The sequence below is a fragment of the Lactuca serriola genome, chromosome 1 (genome assembly GCF_051521515.1).
Source record: "Lactuca serriola cultivar US96UC23 chromosome 1, Lser_US96UC23_V15, whole genome shotgun sequence".
Classification (NCBI taxonomy): domain Eukaryota; kingdom Viridiplantae; phylum Streptophyta; class Magnoliopsida; order Asterales; family Asteraceae; genus Lactuca; species Lactuca serriola.
The window spans coordinates 35,390,775-35,413,665 of record NC_136408.1 but is presented as its reverse complement, the minus strand read 5'-3'; the positions used below and the strand labels follow the sequence as shown (position 1 = coordinate 35,413,665).

At 35.9% G+C, this 22,891-nt stretch overlaps 2 protein-coding genes across 3 annotated transcripts; one reads left to right on the top strand and one right to left on the bottom strand.

Annotated features, from left to right (window-relative positions):
- Positions 1-2,517: 2,517 nt before the first annotated feature.
- On the top strand, positions 2,518-3,997 carry LOC145082884 (large ribosomal subunit protein uL22y-like). Of its 2 annotated transcripts, XM_079023344.1 has the most exons (8): positions 2,518-2,655; positions 2,733-2,769; positions 2,869-2,909; positions 3,002-3,202; positions 3,296-3,398; positions 3,485-3,552; positions 3,638-3,704; positions 3,851-3,997. In XM_079023344.1, the coding sequence occupies exons 1-7, from the start codon at positions 2,653-2,655 to the stop codon at positions 3,671-3,673; spliced, it is 489 nt and encodes a 162-aa protein (XP_078879470.1). In that variant the 5' UTR covers positions 2,518-2,652; the 3' UTR covers positions 3,674-3,704; positions 3,851-3,997. The 2 variants fall into 2 exon arrangements, with proteins under 2 accessions (XP_078879470.1, XP_078879469.1); XM_079023343.1 differs by lacking the exon at positions 3,851-3,997 and having other exon boundaries at positions 3,638-3,822.
- Positions 3,998-6,901: 2,904 nt separating this feature from the next.
- Positions 6,902-8,811, bottom strand: LOC145082867 (elongation factor 1-delta 1-like). The gene is made up of 8 exons (XM_079023342.1): positions 8,708-8,811; positions 8,204-8,310; positions 7,998-8,114; positions 7,821-7,914; positions 7,623-7,743; positions 7,435-7,548; positions 7,168-7,329; positions 6,902-7,066 (listed from the first exon to the last, which is right to left on the bottom strand). Coding segments are annotated over exons 2-8 (693 nt in total). The 5' UTR covers positions 8,287-8,310; positions 8,708-8,811; the 3' UTR covers positions 6,902-7,064.
- Positions 8,812-22,891: the final 14,080 nt, after the last annotated feature.

Sequence of the window (22,891 nt, the reverse complement as noted above, 5' to 3'; positions counted from 1 at the left end):
CGTGGGTCCCACAGGTTTTCACCTAGTGGTTTTATATGGAAATACCGATAGACTTAAAGTAAAGGGTAATAGTTGTATGTGGTGTTAGACAACGAGATGTGACGGTGATGTGGTTTTAATAATGGGACGATAATATTAGGGGCGGATCTTTATTATTATTATTTTTTTTTTTTTGGGGGGGGGGGGGGGGTTGTTAAAATTTTGGTTGTGCTGCTTGCTCATCGATTTTTATACATATTATATCATAAGATTCTTATTTATGCATCGAATAAACTGTGAGTGTTATAGAATAAACAACATTTACTTGTTAGCTCAACCAATTTATCTTGACTTATCGTTAACTAAAAAAAGTTAATTTTGGAAAATCTTTAATCAAAGATTTAAGACCTAATTTCAAGGTGTTCAACCTAAAATTGAAGAATTGATTAGTTTAAACTTTAAAGTATGATTTCTAATCAAAGCTAACCATCTAAATGATGAAATTATATAAACATGAACATATAGTCATATAACCGATCCATAAAAAGTTCTTGTATATTGTCTAACTTTGTTTATCTCCCAACAAGGCAACAATACAACTTTGTTTATGTGCTTGTATCCAACTATCATCCTCCATTCTATAATATGATTACACAAAAGGACCTACACATGGTTTTAACCAATTTGAGAAATATTAATATAAAAGGCGACTTTTAGATTGATAAATACATTTATTTTTCAAAATTTTTGGTTAGGCTCCAATATAAGTGAGCAAAAGGACAGGACGGGTATATGACCGAGTAATATAAGTACAGTCTAGACATACTATCTTGGGTCGGCCCCGTATTTCAAGTTTATAATGGTTTTCGTTCGGTCTTGATCCGTCGGTCGTGTTTTAGTCTTGAACCGTTTACACAAGTCATTTTTTTAATTCTTTTATAATAATTGGTCTTATAAATACCTTATCGTTTCCAAACATTTTCTCTCTTTCATGTCCTTTCATTCCAGGATACTAGATTTTTATACATGTTTGTATATTCACTTCCTTTCAATGATATGTCTATGTGTTACAACTTATGTAATGTTTTGAAACAGTTTGTATGCTTTTATATTAATAAAATATTATAAGTTATAATAATGTTATGAAACAAGATCATAAAAATAATGAACTAAACCAACACTAAAACCTTAGTAATTTTTAACTTAAATATTTTTATGTGGTCCAAGTCTTTTAAATGTAGGAAAGAATGGTCTACACCAAAACAGATCCCGAAAACCCCGCAAAAATATGGTTTGAGACCAAACATGTCTCGACCCAATACCGATTTTGCTCACATCCAAATTGTCGATTTTATCCTGAGTATAGCTGGCAATCGGTCGATCCGATTTGGGTTTGAATTCAATCCATTTATTAATTGGGTCGAGGATTTCAACCCTACCCAACCTGTTTATTTAAATTGGTTGATATTCCAACCCAACACAACCTTTTAGTAGGGGTGGCAATTGATGACACGACACGACAAAAATACACGACACGAAACGAAATTGAAATTCGAATTCATGTTCGTGTCAAGTGCAAAAAAACACGACGTCGTGTCGTGTTCGTCTTCAAAATTTGACACGAAATTGACACGATTTAACATTTTTTGTCGTGTTTTTCGTGTTATGTATGAATAAATATTAATTAAATACATTAATTGTTATTTCATGTAATCTTTGTCGTGTCGTGTCGTGTTTGTCATTTTTTAATCGGTTCGTTTTCGTGTTAGTTAAAAAAAACCCGAGATCGTGTCGTGTCGTGTTCGTGTTACATTAAATCTTGTCGTGTCGTGTTGTGTTAGACAAAAACACGACACGATGACCCGATTTGCCACCCCTACCTTTTAGATAAATGGGTTGTCACTGGGTTGACATGTTTATGTAGGTCCGACCCAGCCTACTAAATAAATGGGTTAAATTTGGGTTAACCCATTTAAAATCAAATAAATAAATTAATTAATTAAAGATTACACTACTTAAATTAGTTCTTAACATAAATAAAATTTCAAAATATGACAAAGGCACAATCTTAATTCACAAATACAAATAAATTGTTCATATAACATTAAAAATGTTTAATTTTAAAGTGATGTTAGTATTGTCGACGTTAAGCAAAATGATAAGATTAAGATTGCGCTTTTTTATAAAACATAAATAATAATACAAGATTATAATTAATATATTAATACTTGATAATATTCAAATAATTATTGAATTAAATATATATTTAAATTAAATGGGTTAACGGGTTGAAAACGAGTTGATAATTTTTATTTAATCCAATTTGTTTAATTAAATGGGTTTAAATAAATTGACCCATTTAATTTAAATTGTTTGAAAATGTCAACCTCAACCCAGTTAATTTTGGGTTACATTCGGATCGAACAGATGAACTATGTCGATTTTTACCGGCTCTAATCCCGTATCCCCACGTACCAATGCTGGTTTAGTTTAAACTATAGAGTCTCTCAGTCTCATTACAAATATCGTAATAAAAGCCCAACCCATATTAAAACCCCAGTGGCCACTGCCATTGGTTGTTATAACAGAAACCCTAGACCATCAATTTGGACTCTTTGAACTCCGAATCACACACAATTCAGCGGCATTTGCACCGGCGAACGAGCTACTGCGATGGTCAGTTTTCACCGTTAATTTTACCATGAAAATCACTGCGTTGATACTGAAGTTAACATTCTTATTCATGATCGCAGGTTAAGTACTCAAAGGAACCGGACAACCCTACCAAATGTCAGTTTTTTGATTCTCTGTTAGTTTTTTTAGTACCGATTAGCTGTTTGATTGTTAGGGTTTAGATTAATGTTTGTGTTTGTTGTTGATCTTCTTCAGCTTGCAAAGCAAGGGGATCAGATCTCAGGTGCCATTTTAAGGTGCGCTGATTTTAATATATACCATGGTTACTGTTTGAGATACTGTGTTTCCTTTTTCTTTTGCTGATATAGTTTCAACTTTTCACTTACAAAACACTAGAGAAACTGCACATGCTATTCGTAAGTTGCCATTGATCAAAGCTAAAAGATACTTGGAGGATGTTCTTGTCCACAAACAAGCAATCCCATTCACACGGGCAAAAAATCGCCATTCAAATGGACAAGGACGTTGGCCTGCTAAATCTGCAAAATTCATTCTCGACTTGCTCAAGAACGCTGAGAGTAACGCAGAAGTAATCATCTACCTGTTTATCTGTTCTTCCCTCTTCTTGTAAATTGTAATTCCATTAAAATAAAAGAAAATTCTTCTTCGTTGTGTTTAATAGGTGAAAGGATTGGATGTGGATTCCCTTCACATCTCCCACATTCAGGTGAATCAAGCACAGAAACAGAGGCGTAGGACATATCGTGCTCATGGAAGAATCAACCGTGAGTCTTCTTCTTCTACTATTTTCTGTTGGCATTTTAAAAATAATGTTGCAAACTCATTGGACGTATTGAAAATATTGTTTCAGCTTACATGTCTTCTCCATGTCATATTGAGCTGACTTTGTCAGAGAAGGAAGAAGCTGTTAAGAAGGAGGTTAGTTACTGATCTAATTGATATAATCCTAATGAAGCTTCCTGTTATCAATTCTTTAATCGTTTGTGGATTGTGAATCTTGCAGCCTGAGACTCAATTGGCTGCAAAGAAGACCAAGTAAAGTGCAGCATCAGTTTTGGAAGTCTAGTTTGGTATGCTAGACTATATAGAAAGAGTGTTGTTTTTACCTTGAAGAGATGTACTTTGATTTTGGAAGATTTTTATCAATTGTTCAGTTATGAAATTATAAAGCTAAATGCGATTTACTTACTTTTTTTTTTTTTTTTTTTTGGAATAGTTATGAGAAGGCAGTCGTACTTCCGATTCAATGATAGGGATGTGAGAATCACATGAGATGTCTCAGTGTTTTGCCATCATATTTTTTGCTTTTGAGGCCTTGATTTAATCAGCCTAATTCAACAAATCCACAACTTCATTATATAAATCTTAGAGTGTTTGTGCTGATTTATAACAGGTTATGTTTATTTTACATAAAAGTGTTTTATTTATTTATGTGGTTTCATAACGCAATTTAAAAAAAAAAAAAAAAAGTGTTTGAATTAGGTTTGTGTTATCATAACGCGAAAAAATATTTGGATTTACTATTAAGTCGAATCAAAAAAATTATAATTTGTCTTAAAAAAAAGTTATTTTATGTCTCTGAGTAAAAGTTTATTTCATATCAAAAGACAATAAAGTTGTAAGTTAAAAAAAAGTTATTTTGTGCACTCCATATAAAAAAATGCTTATTGTTAATGGTATGAAACTTCAATAAGATAGAAAGTTAAACTGAAACCACTTATTCAAACTCGTTTATTAGTTGTACCGAACCACAGTTAACATAAATTATTTTGTATAAACCAAAACTTTTAAACTAGTTTATTAGATAAAACAATGTGATAGTCCATTCTTTTATATATAATATGTAATTTTTGTAGACATTTTTCACTTTCATGTATTCCCAACAACTATCTAATTTTTCTGTTTCCTCCAATATCAAACACCTTAAATATTGGTGCCAAAGTGACTGTTAAAATGTGTTATGATAGACGCCAAACCATATCTGTTCAATCATTTGTTATGTATAAATTTTAAATCTACATTGTATTCACTCTACTAATATAACTATTAACAATTTACTTTGTCTTTTGTCAAAATTTTCTTTTTTCTTATTTAATTATGGGGATAATGACTTTGAGAAGGTAACGTATTTTAGTTTTTGATCACATTTGTTCACTAAACTTTTTTTCGTGATGTATTAACCTTTGAACTTGTTGAAATGTGTAAATGTTACCCTTATGACCGCTTTTAGCCGGTCATAAGGGTAAAATATGAACATTTTCAAATAATTCAAGAGTAAATGAAGCATGAAAAAAGTTCAATGACTAAATGTAAACAAAATTGAAAGTTTGTTACTCTTTCAAGTCATTATCCCATAAATGGTTCTAAATGTTATTAAGGATGAGCACAAGCGGGATATGGAGGTCACAGAAGTGAGAACATTGTAGTAATCGTGTGATAATACATTTATTGTATAAGGTACCAAAAACAATACTTAAAAATGAAATAGGATCGACTTCAATCATAACGAAATTGAAGGAAAAAAAATATGGTGGTTTCAGACATATATTTAGAACACATGCGACGGTTTTCACTCCAGAATGTAGAGGGTCGTTGTAGATCGTGCGAGGAAGAGAGAACATATACTTAGCAAATAGGCGACTATTTTCACTCCTGAAGATGGAGACAGTCGTTGTGAAGATAATACGATGTTATATTTAAATGAGTTTTTTCTCTAATCAAACATCATGTCCTTGTAAAGAGAAAAACCTCATTTAAATCTAACATCGTATTATCTTCACAACGACTGTCTCCATCTTCAGGAGTGAAAATCGTCGCCTATTTTCTAAGTATATATTCTCTCTTCCTCGCACGATCTACAACGATACTTTCCACCTTTTGGAGTGAAAACCGTCACTTGTGTCCTAAATATATGTCTGAAATCACCATATTTTTTTTCTTCAATTTCTTTATGATTAAAGTCTCTCCTATTTCATTTCTAAGTGTTGTTTCTGATACCTTATACAATAAAGGTATATCACACGATTACTACAACATCCTCATTTTTGTGACCTCCATGTCCCGCTTGTGCTCATCCTTAATAACATTTAGAACTATTTATTAGATAACGACTTGAAATGGTAACAAACTTTCAAGTTTGTTAACATTTAGTCATTGAACTTTTTTCATGTTTTATTTATTCTTGAATTATTTGAAATTGTTTACAATGTACTCTTATGACCGGCTAAAATCGGTCATAAAGGTAACATTTACACACTTCAACAAGTTCAAGGGTTAATACATCACAAAAAAAAGTTTAGTGGCCAATTGTGATCAAAAGTTAAAATTATCCCTTAATTATGTATATATACCTTTTTTTGTTCAGTTTCAAGTAGGGGTGTCGTACGGGTAAAAATTTTCGGGTTTTGGGTAGAACGGGTATTTTCTTAAGAAAACAATACCCGATATCCGACCTATATTGTAATTCGGGTTTCGGGTATTTGAGTTTGAGGTCGGGTCGGGTAATTATCGGGTGTAACCGAAAATTTCTTAAATGACACTTATTGATATTTTTTTTACATGTTGGTTGGTTTAATAAAAAATTGGATAGAAAAATACTCCATACAGTTAACAAATACATCTATAATAACAATACAAATCATTATAATATGTTATGTACTTTTTTAATTCCATTACGTGCGATAGAGAGAAACTAAGAATTGTGATGATGGTTCATGACTTCAGCTTCAGCGTCGTATTCCCTTTGCAAGTTTGCGTCGGCTGTCGAGCCGTCGTTCATAAGAAGGAAACGAAAAGTTTTGTTTTATTTGAAATGTGCGTGCGTGGCTGCATTGTATATTTGATATTATTTAAAAAACGAATTCGGGTATTCGGGTATACCCGAAAATAAATATTCATACCTAAAACCCGACCTATATTATTATCGGGTTAACCTATTACCCGAATGTTCATACCCGTTATCCGTTCTACCCGACCCATTCTACCCGAATTCAGAACGGGTCGGGTGGGTAGAACAGGTTTTGAGTTTTTTCGACAGGCCTAGTTTCAAGCAGAAGAAAATATATAAAGGGTTTGAAATTGATTTGGGAAGGAAATGTCTTAGCAAAATCAAGTAATATTTACTTTCTTATTTTATAAGAATCTTGCAACAAATTTTGGACTGCCGTAAATATAATTAGGAAATGTTACAGTTTTTAAAAGGATTTCAATTTATATTTTGTTGTGATATTCGTTATGGATTTGCATATGATGTTAGGAGACAATCAAAGATCAACACAAACATAACCATTTATATATAGCAAAAGGTCAACACTGATAGAACCACTAACAGGGATCCCTCATGATCAACACAACTGCAAATTACATAAATAACAACTCCACACAACCATCCCTCCTGCATCTTTCTTCTGTCCCACCAAATCAAGCAGGAATTCTGCAATTACAACACATCCAATTCCATCGTCAATAAGCAAAAAATAATAATAATAATAATAATAACAATAATTAATTTCTTTTTATCATGAATGAACTTACAGATCTTATTGAAGGCCACAATATCACAGCTCTGAACATATTCATTAATGGGCTCCTCAGTAAGCCTTTCTTCAATGATGGTATCAACAGACACCAGGTCATCCACAATTGTCATCATAATCTGGAGCTTCTTAATACCATACCCAACTGGCACCAACTTTGCTGCATTTTCACACATTTTTTTTAAACTTATCATTTATCCAATTACAGAAATTAAAAAACATGGCAGAAGTTGATTTTAAGAGAAAAGAAAAAGATTCAACATACATGCACCCCATAGCAAGCCCTCCATTTGAACACTTCTAACAGCTTCCTCAAGCTTTTGCATGTCAGTTTCATCATCCCAAGGCTTCACATCCAACAACACCGAAGACTTCCCAGCTGATTAAGCAATCAAGAACACTGTCAATTTTGCATTTGAAACATAATATTGAAAAAGACAAAATTAGCCTTACATTCTTTCTTTTTCCCAGATGCTTTCACTGCAGCTGCACGTTCTTCAGCAGCCTTCTTTTCCTCCTCAGTCTCTTCACCAAAAAGATCCACGTCACTATCCTCATCTTCATCAGCTGCAGCCTGAAATTCATATATTTCATGTCACATATTATGCAAAAAAGAATTGATATTTTATATAAATAAGTTGATAAACATGCCTTTGTATCAGCAACAGGAGGAGTTGCAATGGCTTCTTCTGGGAAAGAAGCGGATCCCTCAACAACAACACCACTGCCTTCAGCAGACACACCACTGAAAAAGGAAATTAATCATCAAATACAAGTAGTTGATAAGGGATAATGGTAATAAAAAGATAAAAGGTTTTAAGAACATACGAAATCCTCAAAAGGGCATCGATATGAGTGAACCAACGAGATACATTCACATACTGGGGTGATGGGGGTTTTGTGAAAGCTGCATGGACAGTGAGATCATCCTTTGAAGCTTGATACCTGAGGAAAATTAACATTATTTTAAATCTGCATGATGTAAACAAGGATTGAATCAATCCATTTGAAAGAAAAAGTGTTAAGAAACTTACCCTGTGATGTAACTGCGAGACAATAGGTATTCATCAAGCTTCTTGAGCCCAGCCTCCGAACCAACATAAAATGTGGGCGCCATTGCTATATAGTTGTCTAATCTCTTCTGCACATAAAGTGAAATATATGAATTACAAATCCGAACATATCTTTCAATAATCTGATTTATTCCATGTGATCGGAAAATTCACTATGCGTGCATCGATGTTCATCCGTTTAGAGTCTAATACTCTAATCTAGCAATATCTCTTTCGAATTAAAATACAACGACTACAATTCAAGCGCACACATCGGTGTACCAAAACTGCAACAGTGCAACTGACGAGCAACTATTCGAGCGTGAATTTCCTAGAAACATTGTCCTCATAAACTTCAAAGGGTTCGTCACAAAATGCGCATAAGATAACCACATACAGTAATTCAATTGACCAGCAGTTGCTCTAGATTCAAAATCGAACAACAACTACTGACGAGCTCTAAATCATCGATTAAGGATTACATACCTAGAGGGGAGATCAGGTTGCTGGTCTCTGTTGTGAGCTGAGTTGAGCAAAGTAATCGGCTATGATGAGCTGAAACCCTAGCCTTGCTTTAAGTTATAACCGGATCACGAGGAGGGTAAACTTGTCATTTTATTACTAATTCAATCATTTATTTTAGACAAAATTACATAAATGGTCCCTATGGCATGGGAAAATAGTCACTTCCAGTTCAACTTCAGAAAAAATAGACAAAATTTATCCCTTACGTTTTGTCGATAATGCGATGATCCTTTTACCGTTAAATTTAACCACAAAGGTGTTACTTTTTCAAAAATGACAAATTTATCCATAACCAAACAGGAAAAATACTATATATTCATGGACCATTTATGTAACTTAATCCCCATTAAACATAATACTTAGTTACCCCCACCATTTTATTTTGTCGGCTTCTCCACTCCATTTTCATCTTTCTATTTCTTCCCCGATATCAAATTAATACTCATCAATACCTAAAATTGTACATTTAATTAATACCCACCGATACCAATTACTAAGTACCATATAGGTCTGTCAAATCGGGTCGTCGTGTCGTGTTTTTGTCTGACACGACACGACACGACAAAGTATTTTGTACACAAACACGACACAACACGACATCGTATTTTTTTTCACTAACACGAAAACGAACCAATTGAAAAACGACAACACGACACGACACGACAAAGATAATATTACATAGCTATTATCTTATTTAATTCATATTTATTCATATATAACACGATAAAAACGACAAAAACGAAAAACACGACAAACACATGCTCAATCGTGTCAATTTCGTGTGGATTTGTAAACACGAACACGACACGACACGACATCGTGTTTTTTAAACTTGACACGAACACGACACGAAAACGAATTCGAATTTAGATTTCGTCCTGATTTCGTTTCGTGTCGTGTATTTTTGTCGTGTCGTGTCATAAATTGACACCCCTAGTACCATATCCCTTTTTTTTCTATTAGCAAACGACTATTCAACTGTGAGGATGCACTTTCTTAAAAGTTATTCACCCCATCAAACAATAATGGTTTGTAAATAAGCCATGTCCCTTCACCGTTAGCGCTTCTTGATTTTAATATATAATATGTAGATTTATAGTTATCTCTTCCTTTGATTTTGGGATAATGTCACTGTAGCACACTGAACTTTTGTGATTTGTCTGACTTGACCAATTATATTTTTTTCTTGCGCATTAGGTCATCTAACTTTTATTGTACATGTCAAATAGGCCATTATCGTTAGTTTTTAACCATTCCTCCGTTAACTAGTTATCTAAATGACACGAATGGCCCCTATGTTTTAATTTTTTTCGTAATTGGTTGTCATCGGCCATGTTTTAAACCACACGACTAGAACTACCATAATTCTGAAACTCTAAGGACCAAATTGTAACATTGACATTATTCTTCCCATTAAATCCGGTGGAAAGGGCTTTTCGTACTTGTGAAATCACGCATCTGAGACGATTTAGATCCTCATGGCCTCTATTTGTCTTCTTTTTCCATTCTACTTCCTTCCATTTTTCTTATCAACTCATTTGATGTGTTCATAGTTTGATTCCACTTCTAATTGCAATTCTTTTTTCTTATTTGGAATCGAGTGGAATAATTTTTGAGATTCGGTAAGTTTAACCGTCTGATATTGTTGGAAAAGATGAAGAACTTGTTAAGTATTATTGTGACAAGAACTCGAGTTTCATGTTTTTTGGCAGGAGGTTCTTGATGAGCCTTTGCTTTTGCTTTTGTTTAATTTGCTTGATCGTGTAAATTTGGCTGAAGAAACACATGTATGTGTGTTTAACAGTTGTATTTGTTTAGAAATTAATGTTTACGTGCCTAGGGTTCTAATTGGGAGGAGTGTGTGTGTGTGTGTGTGAAGATTTTGAAAAATAATCGATTGTTGTTATTAGAAGAAAATGGCTTCAAATCATTCACCATTAGAAATGCTACAAGAACCAAGCATCGACACCGATAGACTCAGCTACGAGATCTTTTCGATCCTCGAGAGCAATTTTTTATTTGGTTATGACGATCGGGAGCTTTGGCAGCCTAAAAAGGTTTCTCCGAAAGTTTCTGTTGCGGCGGCTGACTACGAAGGTGTTCAATCGATTAAGAACCAGAGAGGCAAAATCTACGTTCTATCGATTGACGGTGGAGGGACGAGGAGTATCTTAGCAGGTAATGCCCTAACATATCTGGAAAGCACTTTAAAGGAAAAGTCTGGCAAAAGAAGACAAATGGAAAAAGACGATTCAACCCTTCGAGCATTTTGGATCTTGTGAAATCTCATGGAGCTACTTTATACAATCAAGGAAAGTATTATCATTTAGGTGTGACTCCAATTGAATCACAAATCAAAGACATTGTCGATTGGTTATCTTCATGTCATAGAGATTCAACAGGTTTAAGCACAGATAGTTTAGCAGATAGTGGTTATCCTAGAGCTGTTCTTTTAGGGGATTTAGTTTGTGGAATGGCAGTTGGGTATATAACTCCAAACGACATTATGTTTTGGTTTCGATCAAACACCGCGAAAGAGATGAAATGGAGTGGAGATAAACATCACCTAGAAGATAAAGACGATGGTCAAAGAATGCATCCACGTTCTTCATTCAATGCGTGTTTAGAAGTCGTGAAATGTTACACTTTGGTCCCTAGAGTTTCAGAATTATGGTAGTTTTAGTCGTGTGATTTGAAACATGGCTGATAACAACCAATTACGAAAAAAATAAAACATAGGGGCCATTCGTGTCATTTAGATAACTAGTTAATAGAGGAATGGTTAAAAACTAACGATAATGGCCTAATTGACATGTACAGTAAAAGTTAGATGACCTAATGCGCAAGAAAAAAACATAATTGGTCAAGTCGGACAAATCATAAAAGTTCATTGTGCTACAGTGACATTATCCCTTTAATTTTACCTTGAATCGATACTCCAAAAGCCCTATTATGTAACGTCCGAAAAACCATAATAAAAAATTTCAGTTTTATAAAAATAAAAGTAGTTCCAAATAACAATGATATCAAAAACATTATCTCACAACATATCATAAAAATCAGAGTATCAAAACATAATCTCTCTTAAATCATAAAATTGTTAGAAGAAATGTACAGACTGTTGGATTAGTGTCTAAGTCCATAACTATTTTGGTATGTACTTAACCCGATGGTGCATGGTCCTTTTGGGTTGCCTTCACCAAAGCAACTTGATAGGATGGATTATGGAGAGAAAGGATTAAATATGATTTATTAATATATTATGAGAATAGTATATTAAAGGAGAAATCATATAGTTTAATTAATATTAGTCAAAAATTAATAAGAATTAAGTTTGTGACTAAAAGAGATTAATTAAACTTAAGGGACTGGAATTGTAATTATAAGATAATTGCAATTGGGCCATGGATTGCCTTATATCATAAGGATGGACGAATTCTATGGGGAAACCCATTGGAAATCGTCCAAGGCCTTTAAGGAAAGGAGTCTATGGGTTGCTTAGGGCTTAAGCATCCAAATTAGGGTTTCCTTGTTAGATAACCCTAATAGCCTCACTATATATAGAACCCTTATGCTCCAAAAACGTGGTGAACTTGTTCTATAGGGTTTCCACACGTTTTTGGTAGCCTCCTTCTCTCCTCTTCTTCATCCTCTTTCTCTTGGTGTTTGTAAACCATCAGAGGAGTGACATTTGTGACTCTAAGCTTTCTAAAGTCAATACAAGAAGGATTTGAGATTGTTATTGCTACATAACAATCAAGGTATGATCTAAACCCTAATTATATGTTATATTGATTATCATATTCTAGATCTAGGGTTTATAGTCTTGGATAACTTGCATGTACAATAGAGAAACCTAGATCCAAGCATTAGGGTTTGTATGAGCACATAGGATGTTCTTATAGCTAAAACCCATCAGTGGTATCAAAGCCTTGATTGGTTTCTATTGTATTGATGCATTATGTAGCTGAAAATCGAATTTTGGCTTACTGTTTGACCTGACTCAGCGAGTCACTACTTGGACTCGGCGAGTCAGCCCTACTCGGCGAGTTCCAAAGTGTGACTCGGCGAGTCGGAGCGTCAGACAGAGGAAACTTCGGATTTTGTTGTTGTTTTGCTTAAGGATTATTACCATATTCGTTTTAAACCTATAAAATACAAATTTTATTGTTTCTTAATGAATATCCTTGCCAAAACACAAGATAATTACCAATTAATTAGATAATAATTTCCTTATATGATAAAGATTGGATTATTTGTATTAATTGGGTAACTTATTTTGCAAGTAAGTGAAAATTAGGTCAAATATACATAATGACAAAATTAATTGTTTAATTTATATTATTTGTTATTTGATCCTTGTGTTGTGAAAAGTTTCAATTTTTCCCCTACAGGTTTTATAGTTTAAATTTAAACTCAAAAGCTTAGTTTTGAAATTTAAATAGTTGAAACCATAATGTTTTGAAAAGGTTTCAAAACTTGCCCTCAAGTTTTGGAATTTAAATTTTGATTAAAAGTTTAATTTTGATGTATATTTAAATTCTAAACCTAAATGTTTTGAAATGTTTCAAAACTTGCCCTTAAGTTTTGGAATTTAAAAGTTGATTAAAAGTTTAATTTAGGAATGTTAAATTCTAAAACCCTAGTATTGTTTTGAAAAGTTCAAATCACACCCTTATGGTTTTATTAATTAATTAAGGTGTATAATTAAAAGAGGTTTAATAAATCCATAAAGTTTTGGTTTACAATTTAATTGAATTAAAAGTATAATTGTTAAATTTGACCACCTAGTATTCTAAAAGTGTAAAATACACCCTATACTATAACATTAAAAGTCTAACATTATATATATATATATATATATATATATATATATATATATATATATATATATATATATATATATATATATGTATGAGTAAAAGTCAGTCTTACCGTTAGTAGGTCTCATTCACGAAGCTGGTCTATAAGGGGTGTTTAAGGAAATTGCCTATAAAATGGCGATTGAATGAGATTCATTGAACATTTCAATGGCATGTTTAAATGGGTATCCACTCTTACCCACCGCACTCTTGACTAGTGGAGGGTCGTTAGCCGAACGGGTAGGATAGGACAAAAACCTTCCATTATAAGTATAATGAAGTACAAAAGTAACTAAATGTTTTACAAATTCCCAATCTTAGTTACTTAGGCAAAAGTGAATTGATGCAATTCCATGAAATTACACTTTGTGCCCTTGCGAAGACGTTAGTGGAGCGTGTGTGGTTTACCGGCACACTAAATGGTTCTAAGCAAAGGTAGCAAAGGGTGACTCAATGTTTGTCATAGTTCGGTGGAGCGTGTGTGGTTTACCGGCACATCGAATAGGTGAATGTAACATGTGAGGGCACCATGTAAGTTTGCATGGTTATTCACACCCGCTTTGTGATCATCGACATCCCATTCACAAACAAGAGGGGCATGTCTAGGAGTTTTCATAGATTTAAAACTTAAATTTATTTTTCGTTTTTCATGGTGGAAATTAGTGAATCGTCATTCACTTACCTTCAAATATTCTACAACTAGATTGCGACATCCCTTTTCTAGGTTGTAGCGTATTGTGTTGGGTCCTAGCCTTAGTATCTTATTTGGGTGATTTACTAAGGACTCAATCAATCAACTAACTTGAATTCGTTTTCTCCCGTTTTGTAGATGTCAATGTATGGCAACTATGGTCTTCCCAAATCCCGTGGAACAAGCATTCCACATGAAGATGATATTCCACGATTCGATCGAGGAACAAGAGATCATGCTTCTCTTCCTCCACCTCCTCCAATTATTCTCCCTAACCCACAAGTTCGAAGGCTTGAAAAGTTCAAGCTCACTCAAGCCCTTTTGGCAAGTAAACATAAAGAAGGAAAGTCGGTGTGTGCAGACGTCCTAGGGATGAAGTCACACATTGATAGGTTAAGAATGTTGGGATCCGTTGTCTGTGAGGAGATGGCTGTTGACTGGGTTTTTCAGTCACTTCCTAACTCATATAGTGAGTTCGTAAGAGAGTACTATATGATGAACTGCGACGTGACCCTTATAGATCTCACCTATATGCTTATTGTTGTTGAATCAGCAATGATTTGGCGCAATAGAAAAGCAAAGTTGATTGGTGAATCTGCCTTCAAGACCTCTATGGAAATAGACAATGGCAACGAAAGACATGATATGATCGAAAAGTTTGATCATAAGAGAAAGGCAATGTCTGAAGTAGTTCCATGTCCTGTTCCAAAAGAGTCAATTTGCTTTTATTGCCAAGATAAGGGGCATTGGAGACGAAGCTGCCATATTTACCTAAGAGATCTAAGAGATGGGAGAGTCAAAACGTATGGCTTTGCTTTAGGTAAAATCCATTGACTAACTCTTTTAAGATTCATTCTATATTCTTAATACATAATGTGATAAGATTACAATTGATGTTTTGTAGGATCGAAGAAAAGAACGGAAGCTTAAGGAAAGAAGTGAGCAGAATCTAACCGTGAAGAAATGGATTTCGATCGCATTACTTGAAGATTAGATTCTTGAGCTACTACTTAGAGTTAGAATTAGATTGCTAAGAAAGATGTATTAGCATAGTTTTTCAATGAATTGCATTGTAAGGACAAAATTTTTCCGTAATAAAATAAATTTTGATTTTATATTATTTATTTATCCTTGCAATGGCGTGTATGAAAAATTGATGTTAGAATGTTTCTAATATTATCAATAATGGATTTGATTCTTAATTATGTTGTTTGTGGAAATGTCGAGATTTTACCAAATAGGGAGAGTTTCTCATCGCCCAAGCTTCAATTGGACAGAAACTTGGAATCATGCAACTTGGTTGCATGATGTATGAGAAATTTCATATTTGGAAATTAGACTAATTCATTGACAAAGTGTCAAGTGAAGGACTAAGAGATCGAATACACAAAGTTGTGTGCTGATCAAGTCCACCACGAGAATAACAAAGATATTTGTCATGATTTACTAAAGGTTTAGTAAATTTGATTATACTTATAAGATTAAGTGTAATTCTGAATTGATTGAAAAAGTTTAAATCAATAGCAGAACGAATAAGAAGAATCAAGTAGGCAGAAAGATAAAAGTTTCTTCATTCTAAGAAGAAGGGAGAGTACCTTTTATGCTTTATGATAAGTCTTGATGATTAAGAACCATATCTCAATTGATCCTCTAAGTGAGTCTTAGTACAATTGCATGTCTAAGAAGAGGAATCAAGAATTGAAGAAATGGTTAAGATCATGAAGTCAATCATACTTCGTTCCAAAACAAGTCTTAGAGTTAAGATTGTGACATTGAGTAAAAAGTATTAACATTCATCAAATGTGGAAAGTTGTGATGTCTTGGATAAGACAAAGACCAACTAGGACCAATTTATGAAGTGTTTTGATAAAAACTACACTAACTCTTGAATATTTGTTTGTCAAGAAATGTTTATTGACAAGAGAATCCTATCTGTCAAGGAGTCAGTGGGAGTCTTAATGGTCTTGAAAGGTTTCAAGAACAAATCAAAATAGACCTTATCGATCATCACTAGCACACGAGTTGAGGTGTACAACCTATCGTGTTGACACTATTTTGTTTCTGTGCCATTCCAATTGAATTAATTATGCATGTGAGTTCTATAAGTTCTCATTTGAACGCATAAAAGGCAGGCACCGTGATCAATGAAAAGTACATTGATAGGAAAAAGTTAGCTGCTTAACTACTTAACTACTTGGAAGACATGGTGGGCAGTTGTGTTACCATAAGGCAAGAAATCAAGATTAAGAAAGTTCGGTCCATATGAGTTTGAATTTGTCGTAAACGTTGGTTTTGACAAATTCACATGGATAGGAACACATACACCATTAAAATCTAAGTGTCATAAGATTCCTTCCATCATGAAAATGACTGTAAGGAAATGCTTTCACTAAGAAAGATTTTAAAAAGATAGTGATTGTGAAAATTGTATTCTCGAATTCGATTATGGTTACGGTATCCCTTTCCATGATTTGAATTGTGAGGTTTGGCAATTAGTCTGAATTGTTTAGACACACATATGAGTTATCTAAGGGAAATGTGTATAAGCTTAGATAAAGGATTATCAAAGCATTAGGTATTAGAAACATGAACTTAAGAAAATTCAATAAGTATTGTTTTTCTGAAAGTTAAGCTGTTTCTGAATACATGTCAAAGCTAGTGGGAGCATAAGTGTTATGCTTATAATAATCATCTTGATAGTGGGAGCATAAATGTTATGATTGTATGATTTTTAAGGCAAGTATTGCAAGTTAGCAATATTAATTATAGAAAACAATAGTTATACTTTGCAAAGTTGCAAGAGTTGAAAAGTTGTTTTGCTATAATTAAGGGAGAGAATATTATGCTTCATTTCAAATCTAAAGGCTTAGGTTGTGGAATGTTAATAATTTAGTCAAGGAAACATAGTGTTTTCACAAATTTCGATTATGATTACGGCATTCCTCTTCATAGTTCGGATTTTGAGAACGTAGCACATAAAATATTATGGCAGAAGATTGATAAAGTATCAAATCTTTATGTAAGACATTATGCATCGTGTCCCATACGCTTCGGGTTTAGGATCGATTGCAAATGCTATAATATTTGACCATTCTAAAATTTTCCAAATGTCTAGCGCATTTAGAAGGAAAAGGACAAGAATCGGTTTTGACTAATATAATTAAACAACTATCAAAGGACAATCCAAAGTTCACCGAGGATTGGTCACTTGTGAGTAGTTGGAAGTATAGTATTGGATGGAACATATCAACATTATTATGAATAGATAAGATTCTATTGAGAATGAGTTGTCATATGGTAAGTATGGAAAGTTTTCCATATTGGGAATTGAATATTGAAAATCTATGTCTAGATTGGAAACTTTTATGCAAAAGGATGTTCAAAGGAATGTACTTTAAGTGAGAGACATTATATCTAAGGAATTGTCTTGTAACAATCTCTGATAGAAGACTTTGTAATATCATTGGAAATAGTAATTGTGACTTTTTGTGCTATGACATTGCGAAAGGATCATTGCATAAAATGTTAGAATCTAACATATTCCATAAGTGGCAAGAATTTGATATTCTTTCACTTGTGAAAAGGATTGGGAGCTGTGAAATGAGTATGATTGGAAATGTGTTCATTTGATCTATTTCACAAAGTAAGAACCATAGGTAAACATTGTGCATGCTAAGAGCATGGGACAAGTGTAATAATTCAAGTAAGAAGTTGATTACCCGAAACGACAAATAATGAGTAATCGATATGGTGATAAATAAAAGGTGTTTTATTTATACTCAAAGGTTTAAGGCCATATGGGATTAGTATTATCCTTGTGTTTCACTTTGCATGTTTTGACTTCCTTAATAATTTAATTGGTTAAGAACAGTCAAATTATTCGAACGGGCCACAGTCGTTCATATGTTGGAAGTACGTATGAATGAAGACTGTCGTGAATTGGTGTGTGGATTGTCTAAAGTGTATTAGACATAAGAAAATGTTTGCTGCAACGTTCATGAGTGCTTATGAATATGATTTGAGCATTGGATTAAACCCACGCTCACTTGGATCACTCCATGAATTGTATCACGAGTGATTGGTGAGACGATAATGTAACAACCCAAAAATCATAACTAAAATTTTCTTTTTAAAACATTACTAAAACCATATTTATAAAAACGTATCATAAGTCACAACATAACTTTCGAGTATTAGATTCAAAACATAATCTCATTATCAGAGTAAAACATTTCCCAGGCTAATTGACTATGGTGTGTGCATTACAATCTCTCCGAGCTCCTCTTTTGAAAACTGAGTACCTGAAACCAAAACTAAAAACCATAAGCACGAAGCTTAGTGAGCTTCCCCAAACTACCACATACCATACAATAACATATAAAACACATACTGGGCCTTGCCCACTGCATCGGACCGAGGTCCGGACTAATTGGGGCCTTGCCCCCTACATCGGACCGAAGTCCGGACTAACTGACTGGGACCTTGTCCCCTGCATCGGACCGAAGTCCGGACTAACTGGGGCCTTGCCCCCTGCATCGGACCGAAGTCTGGAACTAACTGAACAGAACATAACATAAACATATCAACTAGCATGAACACACCTATACTGCATACTGCATCGGGCCGTAGCCCGGAACACATAACACATAAATCCTGTCTGAGCCACGAAGGCATCAAACATACTAACTACTGCATTGGACTAAAATCCGGAAACTACTGCTAGCTAAACGGGTCGGCATTGTGGCCTTAGACCCGTTCCTACTGGAAGGAAACTCACCTCGTGAACTGGCTGCTGAGTGTATGGCTCTGGAAGCCATCTGCTGCTGCTCCGGTATCTCCCTAGCTACAAATCCATAAACACACTCAATCAAATACTAATAACTGAATTGGGGTAAAATGACTCTTTTACCCCTGGTCAAAGTCAACTCTCTCGGTCAAAGTCAACCTACAGTTGACCTGACTCGCCGAGTTGGGCCGCCAACTCGCTGGGTCTCTATTCTCACTTCTCAACCCTACTCGCGGCTACTCGTCGAGTATGGCATCAACTCGACGAGTTCCCTTTCGATTCTAGAACTCAGGCTATCTGCATCCGACTCGCCGAGTTGTATGAACAACTCGACGTGTTGTTGTTGAGCTAAGAAGATTGCCTTGGACTCGCCGAGTTGTATGAACAACTCGTCGAGTCCCTCCATTACTGAGTCTGACCTCCAACTCACTGAGTCCACTCTACTACTCACTGGTCCCCACTCGGCATCACTCAAAAGGGGAAAAATCGGGGTCTCGCGACTCGACTCGCCGAGTCGCATGCATGCAGCTACTCTAAACTCGATTCTGCTTAAATCCAGCGCATAAAACTTATAGATCTGGGCTCCCTAAGTTCGATTAGCACGTAAAGGTTCTATCTTTACGTGCCCATATGCACCCATGAAGATTAAGAGGCTCAAAAAGCATAATAAAGGCTAGATCTAGGGTTCTCAAGCAAAGAAACTTCGAAAAAGGCACTAGATCAGGGCTTTAACACTCCTAAATGAACATATCTAGGGATATCTCGACCCAACAAGGTATCCATACAATTATAAAGCTTGGAAAATACATTAAACTAGCCTTAGAGGTGTTCTAATGGAGGTTTTAAGCACAAAACAGGATAATTCTGAGACATACCTCAATAAACTCTGACTTTGGCCTTGAATCTTTGCTCTACACTTCCTCTTTTTGGTCCTCTCTTCTTTTTCTTCTTCAATCCTTCAAGAATCCACCCAAAAACACTTAGATCATCCAAGGAATGGTTTAGGGTTTCTCACAAGCTCTCTGAGGGTGAAGGAGGCGAGTTTGGGGCACATAACATTGCTTAAATAGTGAGCAAACCCGGGGATTTAGGGTTTCTTCCTGGCAGGCGGACTCGCCGAGTCCCGAATATGGACTCGTCGAGTCGCCGACTTACACGTGCTCGTAATCCCGTCTCTACTCGACGAGTCGGGATACAGACTCTCCGAGTCAACCCTCTTTAACTTAGGGTTTCTCCTTTCCTTTCTTGACCTTTCTGATTTCGGGTGTTACAACTCTCCCCCACTTAAACTAAACTTCGTCCTCGAAGTTCTCTATGATCAACTGACCTACAATCTGCCTCAACACCCTGCCTGGTGACTTTAACCCTTTTGACCATCACTCCAGCCACTCACAGTGCTGGTCACTACTGTTGGTACATACTGAATTCTTCTCTTTTCCATAATTTCCTTAACATTACTTCCTCCGACTGAAAATTCTGTTACCCCTCATCCGCCTACCGGATGCACTGAGACCACCCTGGTCCAACTAATCTGCCGATATTTGAGTTACCGGACTCCCACCGGTCACTACACTCCATCGCAATCTCCTAGTCGCTCCCAGCGACTCCTGAAGATACTTCGACTATCTATAACTGTTCTATCCATGCTGCCATCCATACTGAATCGATGCTGCTGGAACCAGCCTACTTATCTCTCATTTGACTACTCAATTCCTACTAACTCGAGCCTTCCATCCTGAAAGAAAAGCTACCTGCCTAGCTATCCTTACAGATCACTTATACTTGGCAGAAGGCTCAATTGATCCTGCTGAGAGGGACTTGCCATTTCCAAATCAACCAACTATATCGCCTTTACTTGAATTTCAACACAAATACTAATACTGTCCAAAACTCTGAAACTATCCAAACACTGAATTGCCTGTAACTCTAAACTGCCTGAAACACTGAGCTGCCCAAAACACTGAACATGCCTAAAACTCTGAATACGCCTGAAACACTGAGCTGCCCGAAACACTGAACTGCATGAAACACTGAACATGCCTGAAACTATGAACTGCATGAAACACTGAACATGCCTGAAACTATGAACTGCATGAAACACTGAACATGCCTGAAACTCTGAATACACCTGAAACACTGAACTGCATGAAACACTGCTTCCCAATTATCTCAAGACCTTCCTGGTTACCAATCATTCGTCGGTTATTTGCAACACTGAGTTCCAACTCAACTGTGGAGTCAAAGGACTCCTTACTTAGTCGCTCCCATGACTTCTGAACGAAATCTTCCTATGGAACTAGTTTCCACTAGTTATCCTGTCACTGTGGCTCTAACAACCTCCCGGTCCACCGATCAGGTCCTTACATCACATCCTGACATCATCAATTCCACGACAAACAACATGATGGCTCCCAGACTGACGGTAGCCCTTAACATACCCGAACCCCAACGGTCCCCTGCTACTATGATCTCATAACTGTGGTGACGATCTACTGACAAATCACCGACTTAACCATAACTTAACCATTTGGGAAATCCAGAATCTAACCCGTGGATTCCCATATCCTCACTACTGCACCCCAAACTGGTGGGTACTACTTCTTTCCTGCGTCCAACAACGTGCCTATGCTGCCTACCAATCTGATACAGGTCACGGCTACGCCCGCGGACTTACAACTCTCTAATACTATCTGGCTGCTAGTGAATGCTACGGCTACCCCCCGCAGACTTACAACACTCTACTACTATCTGACTGCTAGTGAATGCTACGGCTACCCCCGCAGACTTACAACACTACTACTACTATCTGATTGCTAGTGAATGCTACGACTACCCCGCAGACTTACAACACTACTACTACTATCTGACTGCTAGTGAATGCTACGACTACCCCCGCAGACTTACAACACTACTACTACTATCTGACTGCTAGTGAATGCTACGGCTACCCCTGCAGACTTACAACACTACTACTACTATCTGACTGCTAGTGAATGCTACGGCTACCCCCGCAGACTTACGACACTACTACTACTATTTGACTGTTAGTGAATGCTACGGCTACCCCCGCAGACTTACAACACTACTACTACTACTACTATCTGAGGACATCCTGACTATCCCTAGTCCTGCTAGGGATTCCTCATCCTGATTTCTCAAAACCAGCCCTCAGTCTTTGAATACTGCATCAACCTCGACATCTTATATCCTTGATATACTTAGCGCTTCGTCGAGGAATTCTTCGGCTTGGTTCCCAAACCAACCGTCTACTAATCCGGATACAAGAAGCTATTGTTGGGAAGTTTCCAAACTCCTAACTCCTGAATCTACACAATTCTGCATGCTGACTCTGTCACTGGCTACTAATACGAAAGCATCTCTTGCTAATCGTTCTCAGGATCCTCATTCCTTCTCACTTGAGCCCTACAGGTGGTCCTCCAATCCTGAATTCCCAACCAGCTTCTAACCATCTCGATTACATGAACTAACTGCTGGGAAGGTCCTCGAACTCCCAATTCTGAACTTCTCAATCCATCAATCACTGTGCTACTGTCTTTTCTTCTCAAAGGCCACGCACTCATTCTGGGTCTACGTGGCTCTTATCCTTGTATACTCAGAGGGTTCTCCCCCACTTGGATTCAGCTAATTCCTTACTGCTCACTGGTCGAAAAGATTCCCAACCTTCCTTCCATTAAAAGGGCGATATGCTGCCCGCCAACGTTTACCCTTGCCAGTGCTCCAACTAACTCTTACCAGATCCACACCCTTCTTGCTATCTGACTGAGCACCCTTCAATCCTTAACTGT

What these genes read in the sequence shown, in the direction of transcription:
- LOC145082884 (XM_079023344.1), top strand. An exon ending in ACGCTGAGAGTAACGCAGAA is followed by an intron (nt 3,203 to 3,295) that starts GTAATCATCTAC and finishes TGTGTTTAATAG; the next exon opens with GTGAAAGGATTGGATGTGGA. An exon ending in TGCTCATGGAAGAATCAACC is followed by an intron (nt 3,399 to 3,484) that starts GTGAGTCTTCTT and finishes ATATTGTTTCAG; the next exon opens with CTTACATGTCTTCTCCATGT.
- LOC145082867 (XM_079023342.1), bottom strand. Translation starts at nt 8,286, where the DNA reads ATGGCGCCCACATTTTATGTTGGTTCGGAGGCTGGGCTCAAGAAGCTT. An exon ending in GATGCCCTTTTGAGGATTTC is followed by an intron (nt 7,915 to 7,997) that starts GTATGTTCTTAA and finishes TTCCTTTTTCAG; the next exon opens with TGGTGTGTCTGCTGAAGGCA. An exon ending in ATCTGGGAAAAAGAAAGAAT is followed by an intron (nt 7,549 to 7,622) that starts GTAAGGCTAATT and finishes TTGCTTAATCAG; the next exon opens with CTGGGAAGTCTTCGGTGTTG.